Source organism: Paramormyrops kingsleyae, chromosome 12 (assembly GCF_048594095.1).
Source record: "Paramormyrops kingsleyae isolate MSU_618 chromosome 12, PKINGS_0.4, whole genome shotgun sequence".
Lineage (NCBI taxonomy): Eukaryota > Metazoa > Chordata > Actinopteri > Osteoglossiformes > Mormyridae > Paramormyrops > Paramormyrops kingsleyae.
In genome coordinates, this window is record NC_132808.1 from 25,042,051 (window position 1) to 25,055,035 (window position 12,985).

The following is a 12,985-nucleotide window of genomic DNA, read 5'->3' on the forward strand; positions in this document are numbered from 1 at the left end:
TTGCACGATGGTCCGCTCGGCTAATGTGTTTTCAATACGATGTGCAGTACCGCCCAGGTAGACAGAATGTTATGGCAGACTACCTTTCACATGTTCCCCTTCTCGCATCCAGCTCTGCTGCAGATCTTGAGCAAGATCTATTCATAGAAGTAAATGAGATCTCTCCCCTCCTTTTTCTGCACTGCCACTTGCGGATTTTAAAGCTGAATGTGAACATTGTCCTGCGCTGGCAGAACTGCGACAGGTCATTAGTTCAGGGTGGCCTAAGGTGAGTAAGTCTCTCTCAAGTGATATTCAGCCATATTTTTTTAGATATGAACTTGCAGTTGAGTCGCCACTGGTCTTCAGAGGAACATGCCTGGTGGTCCCCAAGTCCCTTCAGGAGAAGATAGAACATCTGGCTCATGAAGGTCACCAGGGCATAGTTTGCACAAAACAACGCCTCAGAGAGCTGTACTGGTGACCGCACATGGAAGAATTAGTCCGCACAGTTCTGTCATCATGCACGATCTGTCAATCATGTGACAAAACTACTAAAACCTCTCCTGCCCCATTGCAACCTGTTGAGTTTCCAGGAGGCCCGTTTCAGCATGTGGCTGTTGACATTGTAGGTCTGTTTGAACTGGGGGCCCATGACTGCAGATTTGCAATCACTCTCATTGACTATTTCAGTAAATGGCCTGAAGTAGCATTTGCTGCATCTGCAACTACAGCCACTGTCATCATGTTCTTAACTTCCCTTTTTTAGCGTGAAGGGAACCATTGTGCCATTACAACAGATAATGGCCCACAGTTCACTTCTTATGCCTTCGCTGAGTTCCTGAGAGAAAGGGGCATAAAGCACATCAGAACGAGTGTCTACCACCCTCAGTCGAATGGATGCGTTGAACGGTTTAACCGAGTACTAAAAGACTGCATTCAAGCAGCACAGGTAGCTCACCTGCCATGGAAGTTGACAGTTACTGAGATGCTTCAGAGCTACCGTGCCACAGCCCATGCGACTACTGGCGTTTCCCCTTTTCAGCTTCTGAAGGGCAGACTAATGCGGACAAAGCTTAATGTTCTACCACCGCCCGAGGATGGAGAGAAGTATAGTCAACTTAGGGCTAGAGTTGCCTGGCAGCAGATGAAGAGTAAATGATACACAGACACCAAGAGAAGTGCAAAACCTTTCAAAGCTGCAGTTGGGGATAATGTACGGGTGCGAAATTCGTTCAGCCTGGTAAAGGAAGAGAGACAGTTCGCTGACCCAATGACTGTGCGGCGACAGACTGGGCAGAGCACCTTCATCTTGAGCAACGGGAAAAGGTGGAATTCAGCACGCCTGTCTCTCTGCCCAGAGGGAGTAAAGGAGTCACAGCAGGCTGATACAGCAGAGGAAACCAACAGTCCAACGCTGTCTGATACAAGACAGACTGTTCATCGTAGAGAAAGACACTAACCCAGTTGGACAAAAGACTACGTGATGAAATAGATTTGAGTCTAAAACAGGAAGACATGTTTGGAGACATCGAGTGGTTACAGAAACCTTATGTTGTCAGACATTTGTTGCTATTTGGTTAAGTTCTGACTATCATGAACAATGTATATGCTTCGTTTAATTACAGTAGTACAATATAACCACTTGCCAGTCGTGACTCCTGAAAAGACTGTTGAGTTACATTGGAATTGCCTTTAGTTGCATTATACACTCACCTAAAGGATTATTAGGAACACCATACTAATATGGTGTTTGACCCCCTTTCGCCTTCAGAACTGCCTTAATTCTACACGGCATTGATTCAACAAGGTGCTGAAAGCATTCTTTAGAAATGTTGGCCCATATTGATAGGATAGCATCTTGCAGTTGATGGAGATTTGTGGGATGCACATCCAGGGCACAAAGCTCCCGTTCCACCACATCCCAATGTAGGATCACACATGCACATATCACAGGGCCTAAATTCCAGGTGGCCTGAGACAAGGCCGAGCCTGGTACGAGAGGCACCAAAGGGGGGTTACACACACAAACACACACACACAGATAACCAGGGAGGCTAGCACTCCAACTTTTATTGCTCAAAGATTTAGGGACCTACAGACAAGCAGAGTGGACTTCACGGACAGGGGTCCCTCGACTTGGCACACAACCCCCTCCCCATGCACTCTGCCTTACATATCACTCACCCAACAGACGAACACCCTAAAGGAAATTTCATTTAAGTTTGGCTTTTGTATACCCTGTATATTGATTTACTCACGACTACTAGTCTCAATATACAGATAGGTTATGTTTGTATGTGTCCTTAGACAATCTTAGTGTTTTGTGTGCCACCCTTATAACCATGTTCACGGAGTATCACCTATTTTACCCCTTTACACTTGAACACGTATAAATTTAAATAAATAGATTGGTATAGCTACCATTGTATATATGTTCTCATGGTATACCAGAAGAATCTGGAAAGTGAATGTAACCAATGTGTCCTAACTAGAGTCTTCTTTGTTAAAACCCCCCCTTCTCTTCCAACATTCCTTTGCGGTCCTTATCTGATCTTGGTGGACGGTTACCAAGTTTCTTTGTTTCTACCATGCTATGTTAAAAGAACTGAATTAAGGTGTATCTTATCCATTCTGGAGAAGATGAATTGGCACAAGTCACACCAAACAAAATATGTTGTTTCCAGATGTGCAACTTATATTGATATTACCACAAACTAACGGCCACGCCTGTCTATGGATAAGATGTGCTGTTTGTAATATGAGTATTTGATGTAGTATCTGCACAAAGTGTAACATCTGTTGAGGTGCAACCCAAAACACCTGTATCCTATACTGATGTGAATCAGTCACATAGATACAATAATTAATTGTTTAATCAATTAATGCAGATGGTATGAGGTATGTACCTGTGAAGCTGGTATGGCATGTTTGGTATCAATCTGATTGTTAATCACCCCTGATTCCAAATCTGGTCAGTGATTACCATAAAAGTGGATGTATCAAAAGTTATAACAGCTTAATGAAAATCATCAGTAAAGGTAGAATCAGGCGGGCCATAAATCACAAAAGGACTGATACAGACCCCCTTCCGAAAGCCCGCCAAATGGATGGCCAGCCATTGGGCCAGGAGTCGAATTCCTGGTCATCCCTATTCATGAACTTTAGACCATAAAAATCTAGCACCTCAGAACAAAGGCGAGCAGAACAACCGCCAACCAGCGCAGAGAACAACCAGCCAGCGCAGAGAATAACCATCAGCCCGAAGGAGAACATCAGCCCGGGAGAAGAGAAACCCACAAGAAGCCCTCCGGTGAAGGCCCAGCTGAACAGAGAACAGCACCCAAGACAAAGCTTCACCAGGAGAGAGAATCTAAAGGGACTCCACTCCACTGCTCCAAACGCCGCGCCTTCCTGAGTGCCATCAGCTCAGCAGCTCTGCCATCAACTGCCAAGACCCCCCCCCCACTCTTCAACCAAGTAAACCAACTTCCTTTCATTCTAACAACTTAAGCTGTTCTGTTTAACCTGCTATAAGACTTTAGGGTCGTGTTTCCACAAACTATGCTTGCTTTGCAGAACAGTATTTCCCATTTAAGGTTACTCATTTAAATCCGGTCATTGCATTTTCATAATTACATCGTTTGCTTTATTCCGTTATTTCGTGTTTGTTGTTTGTGTTAGGTGTAATGTCTGTCTTATGTTAGTTGTAGTGTTAGTTAGGAATAAATGCATGTCTTTTACACAACTTTAGCCTCCGTCATTGTGTGTCTCATAATAAGTTCCTGCCATTGTGCGATCTTGCTACACGCTCTGAACCTCAAACTCGCCTGAAACATCGCGAGACTCTCTCTCATCGGCCGTGAGGGGAGCTTCGCTACCAATCGTTTACATTACCTGATGATGCAGCTCGCTGGACGAGCCTTCTAACCCAGGTTACTAAGCGATACTGGTAATTAGTGAATCCCATTTAAGTCTCACATTAACAGACTCACAGGGATACCGCAATTGAGTTTGGAGGAGCCGACCATTCGGCATAACAATTGATTAATAATCAGCATTAAATAATAATTAATTAAACTTTAATTAATTCAAATATATTGGTGGAGAATATTAAAATTTATTTGAGCTATTAATTCCTACACCAAAGATGCTCTATTGGGTTGAGATCTGGTGATTGTGGGGGCTATTGTAGTACAGTGAACTCATTGTCATGTTCAAGAAACCAATTTGAAATGATTCGAGCTTGGTGACATGGTGCATTATCCTGCTGGAAGTAGCCATCAGAGGATGGGTACATGGTGGTCATAAAGGGATGGACATGGTCAGAAACAATGCTCAGGTAGGCCGTGGCATTTAAACGATGCACAATTGGCACTAAGGGGCCTAAAGTGTACCAAGAAAACATCCCCCACACCATTACACCACCACCAGCAGCCTGCACAGTGGTAACAAGGCATGATGGATCCATGTTCTCATTCTGTTTACGCCAAATTCTGACTCTACCATTTGAATGTCTCAACAGAAATCGAGACTCATCAGACCAGGCAACATTTTTCCAGTCTTCAACTGTCCAATTTTGGTGAGCTCGTGCAAATTGTAGCCTCTTTTTCCTATTTGTAGTGGAGATGAGTGGTACCCGGTGGGGTCTTCTGCTGTTGTAGCCCATCCGCCTCAAGGTTGTGCGTGTTGTGGCTTCACAAATGCTTTGCTGCATACCTCGGTTGTAACGAGTGGTTATTTCAGTCAAAGTTGCTCTTCTATCAGCTTCATATTTTCATATTCATAGGCCAGAATCATATTTTGTTTTTTGTGATCTGATAACGCTTTCCATAACGTGTGATGCGACCTTGCAAAACAGCGCTTGGATTTTACTTCTGTTGCATGAATGAGTTAGTGTATGGAGGGAAATCATAGTGGCGGTGTTAGGTACTGCCCATTAAAACACATAGGGAGGGGAAACGTTACCCCAGCACGTAAAAAAAGCCGAAAACGTGACCACAGCACGTTTAAATAGATTTTATGTCGTGATGGCTGCACGAAAATTCGTGAGATCGGGTTGGAAAGAACAGTGCAGCAATAGAGACATCGTGCTTTTCTGTTTTATAGAAAGCTTTATATACATAATGTGTATAGCTAACCTACTCTAGCTGATATATGGTATAAGTACAAACCGACTTCGGAATTTTTAAGGTGTCACTCATAACTTAAGCATATGTCTGTACTGACGTTTTATTCGTCACTCACCATTTCCACAGGATATTATACCCTTATTTTTTATCTTAAAGGTAAATTAAAGTTTAATATGCTGATATTAAAAACTGTATTAGTCAGAATACATTTACAGTTTAAGTTAAACAAAATGAATCATTGTTGACTAACCTGCATTAATAGGTCTTGGACTCCAACTGAAATGGTATCAGAACAGTACATGCTTTATGTAACGAAATACTTTCACTTTTATACTTTCGTTTTGACAGTGCTGGAAACGGAAGTGTACGGGTTCGGTTCATATAGCTGCCAGCATGAGGTAATAAAATTTGTCCGTAACATTTACTTTCATTTAAAACTTCTGGTAACTAATCATTTAATTTTCTGATTGATCCCCTCTTTGTACATTTGTACTGACCCCCTCATAAAGCATGTTTTTAAATACAGTTTGGGGACAAGTAAGTGTCATCTGGGCTGTGTAGGGTAGCAGTATTTTAACCAAATTTGTAAAGAGACCCAGACATTTTGCAAAGATCGAGCAAATGATGCATTTTTTTTCCTCCGTGAAAACAAGAACAGTGTTACTGTACATCTGATAATAATTATGCAACAAGAGGTATATTTTCAAAATAAGTAAAATGATGTCTGCTGTCCTGAAATATTAAATCGATATTAAAATGCCTGCGGTGTTGTGAACTGATTGGTCCATTGGATGGCAAACATGCATTAGGAACAGCGAAGGTGTAAAGGAGGAAAAAATAATAAAGATGGAGCAGTTGTTCTGAACTGGTATCTGTGACTGAGCGAGTGGATTATTCATGGTATGAAGGTTGGGGACCTAACATGCAGTAGCCTAAGTAGTGGGTTAACTGACTGCTTTCAGAACCGCGGGTGTGGGATAAAGAGCCCAGCAGGAGCTGGATACCGCGCTGCTGCCTACAGGACCGCGGCCCCTCCGACTCACATCGATAGATCAGACACAGTAGGAGAAACCGGCCGGTTCTTTAATGGAAACTGAAAGTGACAGCAGTACTTTACGATCCCGCATGTACCATTTGAAGCGCTTAGGGGGATACTGATAAGCTGAAGCGCTTCCCTGTGCTCGGCGATGGATGGACTCCACTGAAGCGATTGGTCTTGATACAGATAAGCATAAAACGAAAAACTGTGTCACTGTGTCACCCTTCTTGCTCGTTAATGGTGCATCTGAAAGTTCCCAGGATTCATAAATTTTTTGCTAGTGCATCACAGGGCACACAGTCACACTCTTGATCTAGAGAAGGTCGGTCCCCTAACTCAATCTGTGGGAAGAAGCAGAAGTATCTGATGGCCGCCCAGAAAAACACAGAGAGTGCATGCAAACAGAAGGGCATGAATTTCAATGAATGGGCGACTCCTCATCTGGGCTCATGCGGTACAGGGCTGCAGGCAGAGGTGCTTTAACTCGGCCAGGGGCCCCGGGGCTCATCGAGTTTTACAGGGGCCCCGGGGCTCATCGATTTTTACAGGGGCCCCGGGGCTCATCGAGTTTTACAGGGGCCCCGGGGCTCATCGAGTTTTACAGGGGCCCCGGGTCTCATCGAGTTTTACAGGGGCCCCGGGGCTCATCGAGTTTTACAGGGGCCTCGGGGCTCATCGAATTTTCAACCCGATCTCACGAATTTTCGTGCAGCCATCACGACATAAAATCTATTTAAACGTGCTGTGGTCACATTTTCGGCTTTTTTTACGTGCTGGGGTAACGTAACTATGAGCGCTAACTGGTGACTAAGGGACGGGAAAGTCATGCATGGCCAGAATCATATTTTGTTTTTTGTGATCTGATAATGCTTTCCATAACGTGTGACGCGACCTTGCAAAACAGCGCTTGGATTTTACTTCTGTTGCAGAAGTAAAATCCAAGCGCTGTTTTGCAAGGTCGCATCACACGTTATGGAAAGCGTATGCAAAACAGCGCTTGGATTTTACTTCTGTTGCAGAAGTAAAATCCAAGCGCTGTTTTGCAAGGTCGCATCACACGTTATGGAAAGCGTTATCAGATCACAAAAAACAAAATATGATTCTGGCCGTGCATGACTTTCCCGTCCCTTAGTCACCAGTTAGCGCTCATAGTGGCGGTGTTAGGTACTGCCCATTAAAACACATAGGGAGGGGAAACGTTACCCCAGCACATAAAAAAAAGCCGAAAACGTGACCACAGCACGTTTAAATAGATTTTATGTCGTGATGGCTGCACGAAAATTCGTGAGATCGGGTTGGCTATTGACTAAGTTAAAATTAATTTCATATGGTAACCTGCAATACTTGCACTAGCACTTAAAAAACAATATTGTGCTCTTTTTTTCATATACAAGTTCAGCTACACACAGACCACAAACAATCCAACCCGTTAACAGCCAACCGTTAAATGTATTAATTTATTAATCAACAAGGGTCCATCTGCAATTCATATAACTATCACACTGTCCAATGTTAAGTTTATACTAGGGCTGTCAACATTAAGGGGTTAATCCATCGTGGATTAATCCATCATCACGATTAATCTGATTAAATTTTTTAACGCAATTAACCCATCTGCAGCGCAGAATGACTCAAAATCCCTGAAATGTCTCTGTCAACCCATTTCGGTGCAGTTTTGATACATTCCATTTGCCCTGGGAACTCGTATTCCGAGTCAGATTCCGAGTTTTGAAGCCGGAAGTGACAGCATGCGCACTCCCATTTCTCAGAGATCCGAGAAATATAAATGATCCCGAGTTCAGAATCCAAGATTGGGAAAGTTGTAGTTTTATACTGTTTAAGCACTACTTCTCATTTGTGGCTCATTAAATCGGTCACACACACTATACCGTCCAACTGGATTTCATGATTAGTCTGATTATTTGTTGGATTTACGGTAGTTCAGGCTAATTGTAAGTGAACGAAGATAAAGACCATTTACTGTAAACTGAGGTACCGGCTAAACAAAAAATCTTGCTTTTTGATATGGGTCCATGGTATTGCACTTCTGTGGCAGGTGGAATGCATCCGACTCGTGTTCAAGATGTTCAATAAACATGTTAAGTGCATATATATTCCCTTTTTTCTTGAGTCTGTTTGCTCATGCAAAATGAAATGCGATTAATATAGATTAAAAATGAATGATATTTAATCGTGATTAATCAAAATTAATCCACAGCAACCCTGTGATTAATCTGATAAAAAATTTTAATCGTTTGACAGCACTAGTTTATACTAGTTTCATAAACTGCTTGTGCAGCGCGGTTGACCCCATCACAGCATGTGTGCATGTGAGTGGGGGTGCAGTTAACCCTGTCACAGCATGCTTGCACGCGAGTGGGGGCGCAGTTAACCCCATCACAGCATGTGTGCATGGTTGACCCCGTCACAGCATGCATGCAAGAGAGTGGGGGTGCGGTTGCTAGCAGAGCAGAGCAGTGGAGCCTGCAGCAGACAATGAGGGAAAAGAAAAAAGACTTGAAATGGAACTTTTGAAACTTTAAAACTTCGTTTGACTCGATATAAAAGATCCATATCGTGCTCTATTTGTATCTCGGTATGTTTTAAAATCTTGATACACCGCCTAACCCTACCAAATACAGAGTTACTTAGAATTACCTAACATGAAATACTGAATATGTTGCACCACAATTAAAGCTACAGTAGAATTGCATTTACAAAAGTTATCAATGCTAATTGTACACATTCCAACAATGCATACAAGCTTATTTCTGTACAGTTTATCATTGATACCACAGAAGTTACCCGGGAAAAAGTATATTCCTACTTTAATGTTGTTTGTAAATGAAAAGATTATTTATCTATGAGAGTATTCCATGAAGCAAAAATAAAGGGAAAAAAGGAAAAAAAAAATAAAAGGAAAGTCTGTCTTATTTCAATAAGTCTGGCTCATGTTGGCTATGGGAATTGAACCAGGAACTTTTGCAGTGTGTGGTGACAGCATGAACCACTGTACCACTGTGTCACTGTACTGGGCACTTGTAAGATTTACATAACTTCCACATTTATTCTGTCTGCAATTCTTTGTCAAGCCAACTCCCTGTCTTAATGGCCACAGTATTGCCTTTTTAGTGATTACATCTTTGTGTTCTTCATACACAAAGTGAAACTATGCAAGTCTGTCTTGTATGAGCCTTGATTAATTAAAGCTGAACTGCGTTACTGGAACAACATGCTACTAGTTTGAGATGGCGCTAGTTTGAGTCTGACTTTCTTTAGCTACTTTCATGGAATACACCCCAGAGAAACAAAGAATCCTTGTTTATGGGCTTTATTTGCTTCATCAAATAATACAGAAAGTAATTGTGGAAAAAAGTACAAGAATTTATCTTAATTTAATGAAAAAACTATTCCTGGCTCCATTATTGAAATACATGTTATTTAAACCACTTATATGATTATTTTCCCATGCAGGAATTACAATGTGGGATCTTGAAGACCTTAAAAAAGACTCGGATGAAAGAATTCAGCACAACACAGAATTCGATGTCATTGCATCTGATTCTGTAGAAGATAAGACAGGGGCTCTAAATGTTGATGCTTCACTAAAAGCAAGTTTCTTAGGGGGACTGATTGAGGTTGATGGATCTGCTAAATATCTTAAGGACACAAAGGCTTCAAAAAAACAGGCACGTGTCACCCTGAAGTATAAAACAACTACGAAGTTCAAGCAGCTGTCTATGAGTCACCTTGGACGGGGAAATGTTAAACACCCATATGTGTTTGAGAAGGGAATAGCCACACACGTGGTTACAGCAGTGCTGTACGGTGCTCAGGCATTTTTTGTTTTTGATCGAGAAGTTTCAGAAAGTGAGGACCAGCAAAACATTGAGGGGAACCTGCAAGTGATGATAAAGAAAATATCAAAATTGTCGATCGAAGGGGAGGCTTCCTTAAAGTTGACAGACTCTGACAAAGCTACTGTTGATAAGTTGTCTTGTAAATTCTATGGGGACTTTGCTCTGAAACAGAACCCTGTTTCCTTCCAGGATGCTGTAAACGTATACACAACACTTCCAGCTCTGCTGGGTGAAAATGGGGAAAACGCTGTGCCAGTCAGGGTGTGGTTACTCCCCCTGGAAATCATAGATTCTTCTGCTGCCAGAATAGTGCGTCAAATCAGTGTCAGTCTAGTAAATCAAACACAGAGCATGATAGATGACTTCAATGAAATAGAAATGCAATGCAATGATATTAAAACCAGAAAGATTATTAAATACTTTCCTAAGATTGACGAAAAGGTGAAATTCTTCAAGGATATGTGCCTGATGTATAAATCAGTGTTTCAGAGTTCTCTGTCAAGAATTTTACCATCAATTCGTGGAGGTAGAAAAGATGAATGTGAGCTTGCAGACATCCTAACAAAGAAGGAACAGTCTCCCTTCAATAGCAATAAACTTAAGAAATGGCTGGACTGCAAAGAGGAAGAAATGAGCCTGCTCCAAGTGTACACTGATATGATGAAAGACACAAAAATTCTGGCATCAAAGAATGAGCTTGAAAGTGAAATCTTAAATAATACAGAGAGGAGTATAGTGTGCTTTGCATTTACATCACTGGGTGAGAAAGAGCCGTATCTGTCCTGCTTGCAGAGTCACTTAAAGGCTCTTTCAACTGCAAAGCAAACAGAACCAACAGAAGAAGATGGGAAGGATGTCGAGCCGTGTGAGTTTTACTTCTCAGAAAAAATTAAAGAACAAGTAATCCTCTTCATAAATTTTGCAAAGGCAAACAAGGATAACGAGAAAACACACTTTATATCAGCATCCATACCTAATGATAAGCACAAAGGGGCAAGTATTTACCTTTACAAAGATGGGAATGAACAAAGTGACCATTTTGAGCCTCCGTCAAAGCCTGAAAGACCAAATGCATCTGACGCCACTCATGACAGTGTGACAATAAAGCTGAGTCACCCCCAGTATGGATCCAGTGAAATCACACACTACCTGGTTGAATACTGTGCTAATAAGTCAGGTAGCTGGAAATTTGCTGAAGTACCCAAATCTAACCTAGAATGTACTGTGTCTGGGCTGCTTCCCCACACAGGCTACAGGTTCAGATACAAGGCAGCGTGTCCAGCAGGTGTCAGTCTAACCAGTGAAGCTGACAGCATTAAAACTTTGCCCACAAGTCCTCCTGTGAAGCCAAAACAAACATATGTAGACTTAGAGGAGATTGAAGTTTCTTGGACAAAACCTGTTATAATTGGAAATGGGGTCAGCATTGAAAATTATGTTGTTGAGTACAGAAATAAAGAAAATGAAAATAAGTCAGACTGGAAAAAAAAGACCAGTAAAGGTGAAGTCTGTAAAATTACTGGGTTACAGCCAGATACAGCTTATTGTATTAGAATTATGTGCAATTGTGGTGAATCTGCTCAAAGCAAAGAAAGTCTGACAATCTCTATTTCAACATTGTCAGAAACCACAATAGTAGCTGAAAGGATAAAACGAAAGAGTGAATGTCTTAGCCAAGGGGTCCCCTCTGTGTACAAAGTTCCCCTGCAGGAGATACCCACAAACTTAGATGGATGCAAGAGATATGCTTTTGGCAAAGAGAACATCAGGGAACATCGAACCATTATGGTCATTGGGGCAACTGGAGCAGGAAAATCAACCCTAATAAATGGGATGATCAACTATATTTTGGGTGTTAAGTGGGAAGACGATTTCCGATTCAAATTAATTGATGAGGGTGTTTTAAAATCACAAGCAGAGAGCCAAACAGCCCTTGTCACCACCTATGAAATTAATTATCAAGATGGATATACAATAAGCTACTCCATCACTATCATCGACACCCCAGGTTTTGGTGACACAAGAGGAATAGAGAGAGACAGAGCAATCACTGATCAGATCCGGACATTTTTCACCTCTGACAACGGCATCAGCGCTATAGATGCCGTCTGCTTCGTAACTCAGGCCTCACTGGCACGACTAACACATGCACAGAAATATGTGTTTGACTCCATCCTTTCCATTTTTGGTAAAGACATAGCAGACAATATCCAGATGCTTGTGACATTTGCAGATGGACAGAAGCCCCCAGTTCTAGAGGCCATCAACGTGTCTGTTATACCATGTCCCAGAAAAGAAAATGGGATTCCTGTTCACTTCAAATTCAACAATTCAGCACTGTTTGCAGACAATTCTCATTCAGTCTATGTGAAAAATAGTGATGATGAAAATGAGGAAGATGGTGATGACAACTTTGACAAGATGTTCTGGTGAATGGGTGTGAAGAGCATGAAGACGTTTTTTGTTGCCATAAGAAGTATGGAAACCAAGAGCTTGAGGCTAACTAGGGAAGTCCTCAAAGAACGTAAAGAGCTGGAAACTGCAGTCACAGGTCTGCGACCACAGATCCGAGCTGGTTTGGCCAAACTGGGTGAAATCAAAAGGACCCGACAAAAAAATCCCAAAGCCACTGGTGTCAAACTGACAGCTCAGGAAATAAGACAAGAGGAGGAAATTGAACATCTTCAAAAAGTCGTACTGGATCTAATTGAAACATCGCAAAGGTGTTTAACTCGACTAAATGAAATCGCTTTAAAGCCCAACCCACTTTCTATACCAGAATACATTGATCTGCTGATTGAAAATGAAATGGCAGAAGCTAAAGCTGGATTCCTGCAGCGAATTCAATCATTTGAAGCAGAATCGGGTGATAAATTGATTTCATCGATTAATTCAAATTTCTGGTTTAGAACGATGTGTGAAGTGAAAATCGCAATTCACTTTAAACTATCTAATTATGATGGAGCCCATTAAGT

General features: G+C 41.8%; 1 protein-coding gene across 1 annotated transcript; it reads left to right on the forward strand.

Moving 5' to 3' along the window:
- Nucleotides 1-9,078: 9,078 nt before the first annotated feature.
- LOC140577727 (stonustoxin subunit alpha-like) lies at nucleotides 9,079-12,443 on the forward strand. The gene is made up of 2 exons (XM_072698020.1): nucleotides 9,079-10,875; nucleotides 11,710-12,443. Exons 1-2 carry the CDS (start codon nucleotides 9,633-9,635, stop codon nucleotides 12,441-12,443), a joined length of 1,977 nt encoding a protein of 658 aa, XP_072554121.1. The 5' UTR covers nucleotides 9,079-9,632.
- The last annotated feature ends 542 nt before the right edge of the window (nucleotides 12,444-12,985 follow it).